This window comes from Oncorhynchus keta, chromosome 23 (genome assembly GCF_023373465.1).
Source record: "Oncorhynchus keta strain PuntledgeMale-10-30-2019 chromosome 23, Oket_V2, whole genome shotgun sequence".
In the NCBI taxonomy this organism is placed as follows: Eukaryota; Metazoa; Chordata; class Actinopteri; order Salmoniformes; family Salmonidae; genus Oncorhynchus; species Oncorhynchus keta.
The window spans coordinates 3554201-3571015 of record NC_068443.1 but is presented as its reverse complement, the minus strand read 5'-3'; the positions used below and the strand labels follow the sequence as shown (position 1 = coordinate 3571015).

Below are 16815 nucleotides of genomic sequence, written 5' to 3'. Positions count from 1 at the left end.
AAATATTATTATAGTATATATCTATTATACATTCTTATAGTATATATCTATTAAATATTATTATAGTATATATCTATTATACATTCTTATAGTATATATCTATTATACATTCTTATAGTATATATCTATTATACATTCTTATAGTATATATCTATTATACATTCTTATAGTATATATCTATTATACATTCTTATAGTATATATCTATTATACATTCTTATAGTATATATCTATTATACATTCTTATAGTATATATCTATTATACATTCTTATAGTATATATCTATTATACATTCTTATAGTATATATCTATTATACATTCTTATAGTATATATCTACATTCTTATAGTATATATCTATTAAATATTCTTATAGTATATATCTATTAAATATTCTTATAGTATATATCTATTAAATATTCTTATAGTATATATCTATTATACATTCTTATAGTATATATCTATTATACATTCTTATAGTATATATCTATTAAATATTCTTATAGTATATATCTATTAAATATTCTTATAGTATATATCTATTATACATTCTTATAGTATATATCTATTAAATATTCTTATAGTATATATCTATTATACATTCTTATAGTATATATCTATTAAATATTCTTATGGTATATATCTATTATACATTCTTATAGTATATATCTATTAAATATTCTTATAGTATATATCTATTAAATATTCTTATAGTATATATCTATTATACATTCTTATAGTATATATCTATTAAATATTCTTATAGTATATATCTATTATACATTCTTATAGTATATATCTATTATACATTCTTATAGTATATATCTATTATACATTCTTACAGTATATATATATATGAAACATTCTTATAGTATATATGTGTTAAACATTCTTATGGTATATATCTACATTCTTATAGTATATATCTATTATACATTCTTATAGTATATATATATTATACATTCTTATAGTATATATCTACATTCTTATAGTATATATCTACATTCTTATAGTATATATCTATTATACATTCTTATAGTTTATATCTACATTCTTATAGTATATATCTACATTCTTATAGTATATATATATTATACATTCTTATAGTTTATATCTATTATACATTCTTATAGTATATATCTACATTCTTATAGATTATATCTATTAAATATTCTTATAGTTTATATCTATTAAACATTCTTATAGTATATATATGAAACATTCTTATAGTATATATGTGTTAAACATTGTTACATCTCATGTAGTGTTGAGTCGTCTTTGATCCTCTGCTCCCTCCTACAGGGTGCTGAGGGCGTCAGAGGTCTTAAAGGCGGTGGAGGAGAAAAGGTAAACAACGCCAGTGTCTTCTTTAGCATGGCGGACATTTACAAAATGGCCGCCTCATATTTGTGTTGGAGGTAGAAGTGGTTGTCAACCACAGATCGAGGATCGGATTACCCAACATTCAATCATAACCTAAACCATTATGGGGACCAGTTAACCCACTGTTCCTAGACCAGTTAACACACTGTTCCTAGACCAGTTAACCCACTGGGGATAAGCTAATATCTGGCCCTGAATCAGTGGTCAGACGGGAAATATCTACTTCTACCTTCATCATATGTGCGTCCCAAAATGGCACCATATTCCCGATATAGTGCACTACTACCCACGTGGCTCTGGTCAAATGTAGTGCATAGTGTGCCATTTTGGGACAAAAGACATGTCTCATATTTGTCATTCCACACTAATTTTTTTGTCAAGCCTTTTTAGCAGGCAGATCTGAAAACCCCTTAAATGTCTATCAGACTTGAAAGGCTTCAGCTCATTTGGGTAGTAATGGGGTGTAGAACGTTCAGCTGGAATGAAGGAGAATGTGTTTGATTGGCTGCCATTGTAGTTCCCAGCTGCTCTAAACGTTCCAGCTTGTTAATCTATCTAATGTCTCCAGTTTGGTTTTCCTCTCTTGTCATCATTATTTACTTTGTTACTAGTCATGTCCGTTAAAGAACAAATTCTTATTTTCATTGACGTCCTAACAGGAACAGTGGGTTAACTGGTCTAGGAACAGTGGGGTAACTGGTCTAGGAACAGTGGGTTAACTGGTCTAGGAACAGGGGGTTAACTGGTCTAGGAACAGTGGATCAGTGGGTTAACTGGTCTAGGAACAGTGTGTTAACTGGTCTAGGAACAGTGGGTTAACTGCCTTGTTCAGAGGAACAGTGGGGTTAACTGGTCTAGGAACAGTGGGTTAACTGGTCTAGGAACAGTGGGTTAACTGCCTTGTTCGGAGGAACAGTGTTAACTGGTCTAGGAACAGTGGGTTAACTGGTCTAGGAACAGTGGGTTAACTGCCTTGTTCAGAGGAACAGTGGGTTAACTGGTCTAGGAACAGTGGGTTAACTGGTCTAGGAACAGTGTGTTAACTGGTCTAGGAACAGTGGGTTAACTGCCTTGTTCAGAGGAACAGTGGGGTTAACTGGTCTAGGAACAGTGGGTTAACTGGTCTAGGAACAGTGGGTTAACTGCCTTGTTCGGAGGAACAGTGTTAACTGGTCTAGGAACAGTGGGTTAACTGGTCTAGGAACAGTGGGTTAACTGCCTTGTTCAGAGGAACAGTGGGTTAACTGGTCTAGGAACAGTGGGTTAACTGGTCTAGGAACAGTGTGTTAACTGGTCTAGGAACAGTGGGTTAACTGGTCTAGGAACAGTGGGTTAACTGCCTTGTTCAGAGGAACAGTGGGTTAACTGGTCTAGGAACAGTGGGTTAACTGGTCTGAGAACAGTGGGGTAACTGGTCTAGGAACAGTGGGTTAACTTGTCTAGGAACAGTGGGTTAACTGGTCTAGGAACAGTGGGTTAACTGGTCTAGGAACAGTGGGTTAACTGGTCTAGGAACAGGGGGTTAACTGGTCTAGGAACAGTGGGTTAACTGGTCTAGGAACAGGGGGTTAACTGGTCTAGGAACAGTGGGTTAACTGGTCTAGGAACAGGGGGTTAACTGGTCTAGGAACAGTGGATCAGTGGGTTAACTGGTCTAGGAACAGTGGGTTAACTGCCTTGTTCAGAGGAACAGTGTGTTAACTGGTCTAGGAACAGTGTGTTAACTGGTCTAGGAACAGTGGGTTAACTGCTTTGTTCAGAAGAACAGTGGGTTAACTGGTCTAGGAACAGTAGGTTAACTGGTCTAGGAACAGTGGGGTAACTGGTCTAGGAACAGTGGGTTAACTGCCTTGTTCAGAGGAACAGTGGGTTAACTGGTCTAGGAACAGTGGGTTAACTGCCTTGTTCAGAGGAACAGTGTGTTAACTGGTCTAGGAACAGTGTGTTAACTGGTCTAGGAACAGTGGGTTAACTGCCTTGTTCAGAGGAACAGTGGGTTAACTGGTCTAGGAACAGTGGGTTAACTGGTCTAGGAACAGTGGATCAGTGGGTTAACTGGTCTAGGAACAGTGTGTTAACTGGTCTAGGAACAGTGGGTTAACTGGTCTAGGAACAGTGGGTTAACTGCCTTGTTCAGAGGAACAGTGGGGTTAACTGGTCTAGGAACAGTGGGTTAACTGGTCTAGGAACAGTGGGTTAACTGCCTTGTTCAGAGGAACAGTGTTAACTGGTCTAGGAACAGTGGGTTAACTGGTCTAGGAACAGTGGGGTAACTGGTCTAGGAACAGTGTGTTAACTGGTCTAGGAACAGTGGGTTAACTGGTCTAGGAATAGTGGGTTAACTGCCTTGTTCAGAGGAACAGTGGGTTAACTGGTCTAGGAACAGTGGGTTAACTGGTCTGGGAACAGTGGGGTAACTGGTCTAGGAACAGTGGGTTAACTGGTCTAGGAACAGTGGGTTAACTGGTCTAGGAACAGTGGGTTAACTGGTCTAGGAACAGTGGGGTAACTGGTCTAGGAACAGTGTGTTAACTGGTCTAGGAACTAGGCTACCTGCCCCCCCCTCCCTACACTCTAACCACTAGGCTACCTGCCGCCCCTACACTCTAACCTATAGGCTACCTGCCGTCCCTACACTCTAACCACTAGGCTACCTGCCCCCCTACACTCTAACCACTAGGCTACCTGCCGTCCCTACACTCTAACCACTAGGCTACCTGCCGTCCCTACACTCTAACCACTAGGCTACCTGCCCCCCCCCCCTACACTCTAACCACTAGGCTACCTGCCGTCCCTACACTCTAACCACTAGGCTACCTGCCGTCCCTACACTCTAACCACTAGCCTACCTGCCCCCCCCTACACTCTAACCACTAGCCTTCCTGCCCCCCCCCCCGACACTCTAACCACTAGGCTACCTGCCGTCCCTACACTCTAACCACTGCTTAGTCCCAGTAGGTACGTAGTGACGCCTCTATCACTGCGATGCCTTAGACCGCTGCGCCACTCAGGAGGCCGGTTGGTTCTTTCGCGTCGGCGGGGACGACAGTTGTTGACAACTGTAGCATTGAAGCTAAGCCTAACCCTTTTCCTCACCTTAACATCAGTCTCCTAACCTGCCATATAAACAAGTCATCTGTGTCGAGAAAACATCAGGCTTATAACACCGTAACTGATCAATGGGCATTTCCTCAATATCAGGGAACACAAAAATTAAGAAACGCCCCGAATTGCGGTCTGCACCATATTCTGTACGAGGGTTGTTAAGGGTTGATGAGAAACACAAGCCAACTGCATTCTCAGGTCTGACCGGATAATGTCAGGAGATCACAATATTCTGGAACTCTGCAATTCACCATGCTTACCACTAGATGTCGCAATTTATCACCCCAAGTTTACAGCATATATATCTAATGCCTGGCTGCTCATCTAAAAAAAAAAAATTTAAAAGAGTTTGCTTTTTTAAAAAACGTTTAAAATTATTAAAGGTAATTTGCCACTGTTAATATGACGGTGATATTCTATAATAGTCCAAGACAACCCACTGCTCAGTGAAAAAAATGCATGTATTTCTATTTCCTGTGTTTTTTCAGGGAGAGGATGGTTTTCCAGGTTTCAAGGGTGACATGGGCATCAAGGGAGACAAGGGAGAGCTCGGTGTCCTCGGAACCAGAGGTGAAGATGGCCCTGAAGGCCCCAAAGGTCGTTCTGGCCCCAACGGAGAGGTTGGCCCCATCGGGTCGGCTGGAGAGAAGGTACTGACACCTCACTACCACTAACCCTAACCCTACCACTACCACTATCCTCTCTATCTTGATCTGTTTTTAAGAACCTGTATTGTCTTTGTTGTTGTTGTTTAGGGTAAACTTGGTGTCCCCGGGTTACCCGGTTACCCAGGAAGACAAGGACCTAAGGTATGTGAAAACAGGGTGTGTGTGTGTGCTGGTATATGTATGAGTGGGTGTGTGTGTGTGTGTGTGTGTGTGTGTGTAAGTAATTGAGTGATTGAATGTGTGTGTGTGTGTGTGTAAGTAATTGAGTGAGTGAATGTGTGTGTGTGTGTAAGTAATTGAGTGAGTGAATGTGTGTGTGTGTGTGTGTGTGTGTGTGTGTGTGTGTGTGTGTGTGTGTAGTAATTGAGTGAGTGTGTGTGTGTGTGTGTGTGTGTGTGTGTGTGTGTGTGTGTGTGTGTGTGTGTGTGTGTGTGTGTGTGTGTGTGTGTGTGTGTGTGTGTAAGTAACTGAGTGAGTGAATGTGTGTGTGTGTGTGTGTGTGTGTGTGTGTGTGTGTGTGTGTGTGTGTGTGTGTGTGTGTGTGTGTGTGTGTGTGTGTGTGTGTGTGTGTGTGTGTGTGTGTGTGTGTGTGTGTGTGTGTGTGTAAGTAATTGAGTGAGTGAATTTGTGTGTGTGTGTGTAAGTAATTGAGTGAGTGAATGCGTGTGTGTGTGTGTGTGTGTGTGTGTGTGTGTGTGTGTGTGTGTGTGTGTGTGTGTGTGTGTGTGTGTGTGTGTGTGTGTGTGTGTGTGTGTGTGTGTGTGTGTGTGTGTGTGTGTGCGTGCGTGTGTGTGTGTGTGTGTGTGTGTGTGTGTGTGTGTGTAAGTAACTGAGTGAGTGAATGTGTGTGTGTGTGTGTGTGTGTCTGTGTGTTTATATTGCTGACTCTTCCTCCTACCCATCTTCCACTCATCCTGAGTTATCCAATGAGGCATCTGCTGATGTCATCACCTGTCCATACTCCTTCCTGTATTTATGACCCAACCCAGCCTTTTGGGCCCTGGTTAAAATTAGTGCACTATCAAGTGAATAGGGTTCCACTTTAGGACAGACACCCCTGTCACTTGGGACAGACACCCTTGTCACTTTGGGACAGACACCCCTGTCACTTGGGACAGACACCCCTGTCACTTTGGGACAGACACCCCTGTCACTTTGGGACAGACACCCCTGTCACTTTGGGACAGACACCCCTGTCACTTGGGACAGACACCCTTGTCACTTTAGGACAGACACCCCTGTCACTTTGGGACAGACACCCCTGTCACTTTGGGACAGACACCCCTGTCACTTTGGGACAGACACCCCTGTCACTTTGGGACAGACACCCCTGTCACTTTGGGACAGACACTATGTCAGTGGAACAGAGGAATGTTTGACTAAACAGAGTGATTCAGTCACTATGCCCCGGGGGAATGTTTGACTAAACAGAGTGATTCAGTCACTATGCCCCGGGGGAATGTTTGACTAAACAGAGTGATTCAGTCACTATGCCCCGGGGGAATGTTTGACTAAACAGAGTGATTCAGTCACTATGCCCCGGAGGAATGTTTGACTAAACAGAGTGATTCAGTCACTATGCCCCGGAGGAATGTTTGACCAAACAGAGTGATTCAGTCACTATGCCCCGGAGGAATGTTTGACGAAACAGAGTGATTCAGTCACTATGCCCCGGAGGAATGTTTGACGAAACAGAGTGATTCAGTCACTATGCCCCGGAGGAATGTTTGACCAAACAGAGTGATTCAGTCACTATGCCCCGGAGGAATGTTTGACTAAACAGAGTGATTCAGTCACTATGCCCCGGAGGAATGTTTGACGAAACAGAGTGATTCAGTCACTATGCCCCGGAGGAATGTTTGACGAAACAGAGTGATTCAGTCACTATGCCCCGGAGGAATGTTTGACTAAACAGAGTGATTCAGTCACTATGCCCCGGAGGAATGTTTGACGAAACAGAGTGATTCAGTCACTATGCCCCGGAGGAATGTTTGACTAAACAGAGTGATTCAGTCACTATGCCCCGGAGGAATGTTTGACCAAACAGAGTGATTCAGTCACTATGCCCCGGAGGAATGTTTGACTAAACAGAGTGATTCAGTCACTATGCCCCGGAGGAATGTTTGACTAAACAGAGTGATTCAGTCACTATGCCCCGGAGGAATGTTTGACTAAACAGAGTGATTCAGTCACTATGCCCCGGAGGAATGTTTGACTAAACAGAGTGATTCAGTCACTATGCCCCGGAGGAATGTTTGACTAAACAGAGTGATTCAGTCACTATGCCCCGGAGGAATGTTTGACTAAACAGAGTGATTCAGTCACTATGCCCCGGAGGAATGTTTGACTAAACAGAGTGATTCAGTCACTATGCCCCGGGGGAATGTTTGACTAAACAGAGTGATTCAGTCACTATGCCCCGGGGGAATGTTTGACTAAACAGAGTGATTCAGTCACTATGCCCCGGAGGAATGTTTGACTAAACAGAGTGATTCAGTCACTATGCCCCGGGGGAATGTTTGATTAAACAGAGTAATTCAGTCACTATGCCCCGGAGGAATGTTTGACTAAACAGAGTGATTCAGTCACTATGCCCCGGGGGAATGTTTGACTAAACAGAGTGATTCAGTCACTATGCCCCGGGGGAATGTTTGACTAAACAGAGTGATTCAGTCACTATGCCCCGGGGGAATGTTTGACTAAACAGAGTGATTCAGTCACTATGGCCCGGGGGAATGTTTGACTAAACAGAGTGATTCAGTCACTATGCCCCGGGGGAATGTTTGACTAAACAGAGTGATTCAGTCACTATGCCCCGGAGGAATGTTTGACTAAACAGAGTGATTCAGTCACTATGCCCCGGAGGAATGTTTGACTAAACAGAGTGATTCAGTCACTATGCCCCGGAGGAATGTTTGACTAAACAGAGTGATTCAGTCACTATGCCCCGGAGGAATGTTTGACTAAACAGAGTGATTCAGTCACTATGCCCCGGAGGAATGTTTGACTAAACAGAGTGATTCAGTCACTATGCCCCGGAGGAATGTTTGACTAAACAGAGTGATTCAGTCACTATGCCCCGGAGGAATGTTTGAATAAACAGAGTGATTCAGTCACTATGCCCCGGGGGAATGTTTGACTAAACAGAGTGATTCAGTCACTATGCCCCGGGGGAATGTTTGACTAAACAGAGTGATTCAGTCACTATGCCCCGGGGGAATGTTTGACTAAACAGAGTTGTTCAGAAACCAGTCCCTGATTAGGAAATAAAGAAAACATCTCCATTTAGAAGTGTTCATAGTGTATGAAAAGGTAATTCGCCGAGGTTTGGAGTTGATTCAACCTCTCCCTTTTCTTCCCTCTGTGAACAAGTGACTGAGGGTTCTTTTTCTTGCTGCGTGGCTCTGGCAGTCTCTGTTAACAGCTTTCTCCCAGTGTTAATTCCCCAAGCTATTGGCAATCGCTTTGTCTGTCTTGTAAGTGGAGTGCAAATCAAACTTGGCTGCTATCTTTTCCTCTTCTCCTCTCCTCTCCTCCTCTCCTTCTCTCCTGCCTTTTCCAGCTCTCCTTTCTTCTCTTATCCTTCCTCTCCTCTTCTCCCCTCCCCTCCTCCTCTTCTCCCCTCATCTCCTCCTCTTATCCCCTCTCCTTCTCCTCCTCCTCCTCCTCCTCTCCTCTCCTCTCCTCTCCTCTCCTCTCCTCTCCTCTCCTCTCCTCTCCTCTCCTCTCCTCTCCTATTCTTCTCCCCTCTCCCCCTCCTCCCCTCTCTTCTCCTCCTCTTCTCCCCTTTTCTCAATGTTTAGTTTAGCAGAACTTGCAACGATGTGATAAAAAATAATTAAGCCAAAGAGATCCTTCTCCCTTCCTAGCTGTCGCCATTGTTTTTCTTAATGCTGTCCTCACAAATAGCACAGTCACTGTCCTCACAAATAGCACAGTCACTGTCCTCACAAATAGCACAGTCACTGTCCTCACAATTAGCACAGTCACTGTTCTCACAAATAGCACAGTCACTGTCCTCACAAATAGCACATTCACTGTCCTCACAAATAGCACGGTCACTGTCCTCACAAATAGCACAGTCACTGTCCTCACAAATAGCACAGTCACTGTCCTCACAAATAGCACAGTCACTGTCCTCACAAATAGCACAGTCACTGTCCTCACAAATAGCACAGTCACTGTCCTCACAAATAGCACAGTCACTGTCCTCACAAATAGCACAGTCACTGTCCTCACAAATAGCACAGTCACTGTCCTCACAATTAGCAGTCACTGTCCTCACAAATAGCACAGTCACTGTCCTCACAATTAGCCGTCACTGTCCTCACAATTAGCAGTCACTGTCCTCACAAATAGCACAGTCACTGTCCTCACAAATAGCACAGTCACTGTCCTCACAAATAGCACAGTCACTGTCCTCACAAATAGCACGGTCACTGTCCTCACAAATAGCACAGTCACTGTCCTCACAATTAGCAGTCACTGTCCTCACAAATAGCACAGTCACTGTCCTCACAATTAGCAGTCACTGTCCTCACAATTAGCAGTCACTGTCCTCACAAATAGCACAGTCACTGTCCTCACAAATAGCACAGTCACTGTCCTCACAAATAGCACAGTCACTGTCCTCACAATTAGCAGTCACTGTCCTCACAAATAGCACAGTCACTGTCCTCACAAATAGCACAGTCACTGTCCTCACAAATAGCACAGTCACTGTCCTCACAAATAGCACGGTCACTGTCCTCACAAATAGCACAGTCACTGTCCTCACAATTAGCAGTCACTGTCCTCACAAATAGCACAGTCACTGTCCTCACAATTAGCAGTCACTGTCCTCACAATTAGCAGTCACTGTCCTCACAAATAGCACAGTCACTGTCCTCACAAATAGCACAGTCACTGTCCTCACAAATAGCACAGTCACTGTCCTCACAATTAGCAGTCACTGTCCTCACAAATAGCACAGTCACTATCCTCACAATTAGCAGTCACTGTCCTCACAAATAGCACAGTCACTGTCCTCACAAATAGCACAGTCACTGCCCTCACAAATAGCACAGTCACTGCCCTCACAAATAGCACAGTCACTGTCCTCACAAATAGCACAGTCACTGCCCTCACAAATAGCACAGTCACTGCCCTCACAAATAGCACAGTCACTGCCCTCACAAATAGCACAGTCACTGCCCTCACAAATAGCACAGTCACACTGTTATGACTTCTATGAATGGTGGGAGGAGGAGTCAAGCGCAGAGAGCAGGTAATTCCGAACGTGGATCTTTTATTCCAATGACAGCGGGAAAAACAAACATGCCAAACACGAGGGCGCATGAAACAACCCGTCCAAATAAACAGGACTAAAACTGTCCGGAAAAATAGAGATCACACTAATGAACCAACACCAATTAAACAGAGAACAAGCCCGCACAATAACCAGCGGGCCTCGTGCCCTTAAATAGTCTACAAACAAAACAGGTGTAACCAATTAGACCCAACTAACAGAAACAAAAGGACAGGGAATCGATGGCAGCTAGTAGGCCGGCGACGACGACCGCTGAGCGAACAGGAAGAGGCACCATCTTCGGCGGGATTCGTAACACACACATACACAGGTAGACAGATGTATTCACTGTATGAGAGAGCATGTCTATGTGCTATGAAGCACATCCACTACAACACGGAACCCAAACCGGGTGTATTGTCCCCCCACACCAAACGCAATCATAACACGCAGGATGAAATATCTTAACAAACTCTGAACTAATTATATTAATTTGGGGACAGGTCGAAAAGCATTAAACATGCATGGGTATTTAGCTAGCTTGCTGTTGCTTGCTACTTTGTCCTGGGATATAAACATTGAGTTATTATTTCACCTGAAATGCACCAGGTCCTCTACTCCGACAATTAATCCACACATAAAACAGTAAACCAAATCGGTTCTAGTCATCTCTCCTCCTTCCAGGCTTTTTCTCCTCTTGACTTTATATTGCGATTGGCAACTTTCATAAAATAGGTGCATTTACTGACACCAACCTCGTTCGTCTTTCAGTCACCCACGTGGGTATAACCAATGAGGAGATGGCACGTGGGTACCTGCTTCTATGAACCAATGAGGAGGTGGGAGAGGCAGGACTTGCAGCGTGATCTGCGTCACAAATAGAACTGACTTCTATTTTAGTCCTTGGCAACGCAGATGCTGGTTGGCTCGCACGAGCCGTGTTAGTGCAATGATTGAATCATATAGTGGTCAGGGTATAACTATTTTTCTTAATGTATCTGTATTTTCAATGCTACTTGAAGGGATACCACATTGGTAAACTCCTATGGTTTTCATTCTTTAGTCAACATGGTAATTATCATGCCAAAGGGAGCACTTTGCCGGGTCGTTTATTGGACTGGTATTGTGATGGCCGTCAATGTGGCAACAGCTAAACGGCTGATGTGTATCAAACAGGATCAACCTCGTCTTTCTCTCATATGTCTTTGTTTCTAACTGTGTGCTAACTAGCTAGCGCCTCTTAGCTTTTTCAGCGAGACTCTTTTAGCCCTGTGTCCCTTTCTATTCTGTGTGAGGCTTGATTAGATTGGACAGAGGTCACTTGGAATGTAGTATCTATTCCTGTCCGCTCTTCCTCTCTCTGTCCGTCTCTCTTCTTCCTCTCTCTATCCATCTCTCTTCTTCATTTCTCTATCCATCTCTCTTCTTCATCTCTCCATTCCTCTCTCTTCTTCATCTCTCCATTCCTCTCTCTTCTTCATCTCTCCATTCCTCTCTCTTCTTCATCTCTCCATTCCTCTCTCTTCTTCATCTCTCCATTCCTCTCTCTTCTTCATCTCTCTATCCATCTCTCTTCTTCATCTCTCTATCCATCTCTCTTCATCTCTCCATTCCTCTCTCTTCTTCATCTCTCTATCCATCTCTCTTCTTCATCTCTCTATCCATCTCTCTTCATCTCTCCATTCCTCTCTCTTCTTCATCTCTCTATCCATTTCTCTTCTTCATCTCTCTAACCATCCCTGTATAGTTCCTTCTGTTCTCAAACCACCTCTCCGTTCACAGGGCTCCAGTGGCTTCCCTGGATTCCTCGGCTCCAACGGAGAGAAAGGAGGAAGGGTGAGGCTCTTTAGATCATTCCATGTCTCGTAACATGTCTCTTCACCCTCTTTTAAGTATTTATTGATCCGTTATTTTACCAGGTAAGTTGACTGAGAACACATTCTCATTTGCTGCAACGACCTAGGGAATAGTTACAGGGGAGAGGAGGGGGATGAATGAGCCAATTGTAAACTGGGGATGATTAGGTGACCGTGATGGTTTGAGGGTCAGATTGGGAATTTAGCCAGGACACCTCTATGACACCAGTCTGAAATACTCTTGTGGAACTACATTCCTTAACCTCCAAGTAGATTCAAGAAGGGCTACTGTCAAAGTAAAGTACCACAGGTAGAATCAAGAAGACCTGTTGCCAAAGTAAAGTAGGACAAGTAGGGTCAAGAAGAACTACTGCCAAAGTAAAGTAGGACAAGTAGAGTCAAGAAGAACTACTGCCAAAGTAAAGTAGGACAAGTCAATTCAAGAACTACTGCCAAAGTAAATCATCAAGTCAGTACAACTCAATAGTAGGGGAAGTGGAGTGGAACATCGAAGTCTAGCACTGCCCAGCAGGAGTCCAGTGAAGAGAGGATGAGAGGAGAGAGGAGAGGGGAGGGAGAGAGGAGAAGAGAGGAGGAGAGGAGAGAGGAGAGGGGAGGGAGAGAGAAGAGAGGATGAGAGGAGGGAGGAGAGGGGAGGGAGAGAGGAGAAGAGAGGAGGAGAGGGGAGGAGAGGGGAGGGAGAGAGGAGAATAGAGGAGGAGAGGGGAGGAGAGGGGAGGGAGAGAGAAGAGAGGATGAGAGGAGAGAGGAGAGGGGAGGGAGAGAGGAGAAGAGAGGATGAGAGGAGGGAGGAGAGGGGAGGGAGAGAGAAGAGAGGATGAGAGGAGGGAGGAGAGGGGAGGGAGAGAGGAGAATAGAGGAGGAGAGGGGAGGAGAGAGGAGGAGGAGAGGGGAGGGAGAGAGGAGAATAGAGGAGGAGAGGAGAGGGGAGGAGAGAGGAGGAGGAGAGGGGAGGAGAGAGGAGAATAGAGGAGGAGAGGGGAGGAGAGGGGGGGGTAAGAAGGGGGAGAGGGAATTGGTAAAAGAGGCTCCTTTCCTCTCAAACAGACAGACAGACAAACGGTGAGGAGTGAGAAGTAGACAGACACTTAGGTCTACATCCCAAATGGTACCCTGTTCCCTATTTAGTGCACTACTTTACACCAGGGATCTATGGGGACCTAGTGCACTAAATAGGGAATAGAGTGCCATTTGGGACATTAACCCTAGACACATCAGGAGCCGATATGCCAGAGCTGACAGGCAGGTCACGCTGTCAACTTTAAGTAACTCTGGGTAATGTGGGTATATGTCAACTCACCACGTGCCCTGATTTTCAGATTTATTTCTCTAAAAGATGTTGCAGATTGTTTTATCTCATTCGTCCACAGAGCAGTCCGTCTGTCTGAGGGAGCTATAGTGTGTTTGAATGATCTTAACTGTGTGTATAGATTCATCTGTAATTACTGTTTACCTCATGTTTATCAGTCAATATATATAGTCAATGTATCCTTTCTATTTCTCTTATATTATATCATGTTTGATTGTTTGTTTGAGACCCCCAGGTCTCACGAATAAAGATGTTTGTGTGGTTGTGTGGTGTTTTTCAGGGTATCGCAGGTAAATCTGGACCCAGAGGACAACGTGGCCCAACGGTAAGAACCTGGAAACTCATCAGTCGATCCGCAGTCTATTCTCTCTCTTCTAACACAACACCATCTCTGAGTTGCTATGATGATGATTGGTCATCTCTGTGTTCCTGTAATCTAGGGTCCCCGTGGTGGAAGAGGTGCCAGAGGACCAACTGGAAAACCAGGTGCTAAGGTCAGTTTATATCCGTCTCTAAGTCGGGTAGAAGACGAAGAAGTGTCACCTAACCAGGATGATGACCCATCCAGAAACATCTTCTAGCCACATTTGGTTCTATGACTACATGGCAAATTACATCAAGTGCAGCTCAGATGTTTGAAAGTATTTAACATGATTTGACCCGGGCCTACTTTACAATATTATAATAATAATAATAATAATAATACTAATAACTTTATTTGTGTAGCGCTTTTCAATACTAGTAAGAAAGTGCATCACATCATAAAATAATACAATTATATAAAAGTACTAACAAAGAAAGAAAAACAATAAGAAGGAGAAATGAATAAAAAAAGATAAAATCTTACATTAAAATAATCTTTCTAAAAGTATATGATCAGCAGGGATTTAATAAGAGGCACTGGGTCTGCAAGCCTGATCTCTGGCAGACCATTCCACAGTCTAATGGCCCTAATGGAAAATGCCCGGTCTCCTTTAGTTTTCAACCTAGACTCTGGAATGGTCATCTCTTCACTTGTGAAGAGTAGCTACGCTAGCTTGGTCACTGGGTCTCATTTGCACATAGAGCTCTGTGTCATCCGCATAGCAGCGAAACGGAATGCTATGATTGTGGATGATGTCACCAAGAGGAAGGATATACAGGGGGTGATGGGCCCCAGAACTGAGCCCTGAGGGACACAATAGTGAAAATAGTATTTGGGGTGATACAGAACCACCCGTGCTCACTGAGGAACATCTGCCACAAAGATATGACCTGAAGCAGTCAAGGACAATGCCGAAGATTCCCACCCATCTCTCCAGCCTATATCTGACTGTGTTTGTCTGCTCCACAGGGAACATCAGGCAACGACGGACCTCCCGGTGGACCAGGAGAGAGAGTGAGTACTAAATATATGTATTCTGTTCTATTGCAAAGAATCTGCAGAGATTTTTTAGTTTGGAGCCCATTGGGAGGAGGTTGAGGATTAAGATTGGTTTTAGTTTGGAGGCCATTGGGAGGAGGTGTGAGGATAAAGGATGATTTTAGTTTGGAGGCCATTGGGAGGAGGTGTGAGGATAAAGGATGATTTTAGTTTGGAGGCCATTGGGATGAGGTGTGAGGATAAAGGATGATTTTAGTTTGGAGGCCATTGGGAGGAGGTGTGAGGATAAAGGATGATTTTAGTTTGGAGGCCATTGGGATGAGGTGTGAGGATAAAGGATGGTTTTAGTTTGGAGGCCATTGGGAGGAGGTTGAGGATTAAGGATGTTCATTTTTTCTTCTTTTATCACAGGGACCTCAAGGACCCCAGGGGCCAGTCGGCTTCCCAGGTCCTAAGGGCCCAAACGTAAGTACCCTTCCCAGGACCTAAGGGCCCTAACCTATGTACCCTTCCCAGGACCTAAGGGCCCTAACTTAAGTACCCTTCCCAGAACCTAAGGGCCCTAACCTATGTAACCTTCCCAGAACCTAAGGGCCCTAACCTATGTACCCTTCCCAGAACCTAAGGGCCCTAACCTATGTACACTTCCCAGAACCTAAGGGCCCAAACGTAAGTACCCTTCCCAGAACCTAAGGGCCCTAACCTATGTACCCTTCCCAGGACCTAAGGGCCCTAACCTATGTACCCTTCCCAGGACCTAAGGGCCCTAACCTATGTACCATTCCCAGGACCTAAGGGCCCTAACCTATGTACCATTCCCAGAATCTAAGGGCCCTTACCTATGGGCCCTTACCTCTCCTTTAAAATAGCTGATGGTACTACAGTATGCATTACAGTGTCATTCTACTTCAGCAATGTGGTCCCTATTAACTCAACCTGTCCATCTCATCTCCCTCAGGGGCCCCCTGGTAAAGACGGAATGCCTGGTCACCCTGGGCAGAGAGGAGAGACAGGTTTCCAGGGAAAGACTGGCCCACCTGGGCCTGGAGGGGTTGTAGGACCTCAGGTAGGCCCACACACTACTACACACTAAACATGTTTATCAGGACATTAACCTGTAATCATTCACACACTAAATGATGTAAAACATTTACTTGAAAACCTTTGAATTACTAGTTTACTGTAATCTAATAAGCATAAACATGTGACACAGTATGTAAATCTGGTGTTGTGTCTGTCTGACAGGGACCAACGGGAGAGACCGGCGGCATCGGAGAGAGAGGACACCCTGGTTCCCCTGGACCCCCCGGAGAGCAAGGTTTACCTGGATCTGCTGGGAAAGAAGGAGGAAAGGTAAACAAACTCCCCTATGACTCGACAATGGTCTCACCCGGGCCAGAGCATTTTATGAAGAAAATGGGGGGGTTGAAAACACAATCACAACTGGGCTTTTTGTCCATTGAAATGTCAGAATAGGAACAATGAACAACAACAACACTTACTCTTGTCATGAAAACCCTCATGGCACATATCTAACCAATGTACGCTAATTTCCAAAAATCTTGAGAATAGATTTCATGAAAATAGCAACAGGTTATTTTCCAAGATGCTCTTTTAAAATACGCTCATTGAAGATGATAACGATTAGATTTGACATTCAGATTGCCAATGGTGGAGTAGGTGGAGTAGGTGGAGTAGGTGAAGTAGGTGAAGTAGGTGGAGTAGGTGGAGTAGGTGGAGTAGGTGAAGTAGGTGAAGTAGGTGGAGTAGGTGAAGTAGGTGGAGTAGGTGGAGTAGGTGAAGTAGGTGGAGTAGGTGGAGTAGGT

The 16815-nt window shown here is 44.1% G+C and overlaps 1 protein-coding gene across 1 annotated transcript in view; it reads left to right on the top strand.

Moving 5' to 3' along the window:
* LOC118381343 (collagen alpha-1(XI) chain-like) overlaps positions 1 to 16815 on the top strand; it is a 215317-nt gene that overhangs the window by 132739 nt on the left and 65763 nt on the right. The window contains exons 28-37 of the mRNA XM_052475964.1: positions 1300 to 1344; positions 4974 to 5135; positions 5241 to 5294; positions 12223 to 12276; positions 13907 to 13951; positions 14067 to 14120; positions 14960 to 15004; positions 15401 to 15454; positions 15948 to 16055; positions 16235 to 16342. Of these exons, the coding sequence (XP_052331924.1) occupies positions 1300 to 1344; positions 4974 to 5135; positions 5241 to 5294; positions 12223 to 12276; positions 13907 to 13951; positions 14067 to 14120; positions 14960 to 15004; positions 15401 to 15454; positions 15948 to 16055; positions 16235 to 16342 (729 nt within the window). The remainder of the gene's footprint in view (positions 1 to 1299; positions 1345 to 4973; positions 5136 to 5240; positions 5295 to 12222; positions 12277 to 13906; positions 13952 to 14066; positions 14121 to 14959; positions 15005 to 15400; positions 15455 to 15947; positions 16056 to 16234; positions 16343 to 16815) is intronic.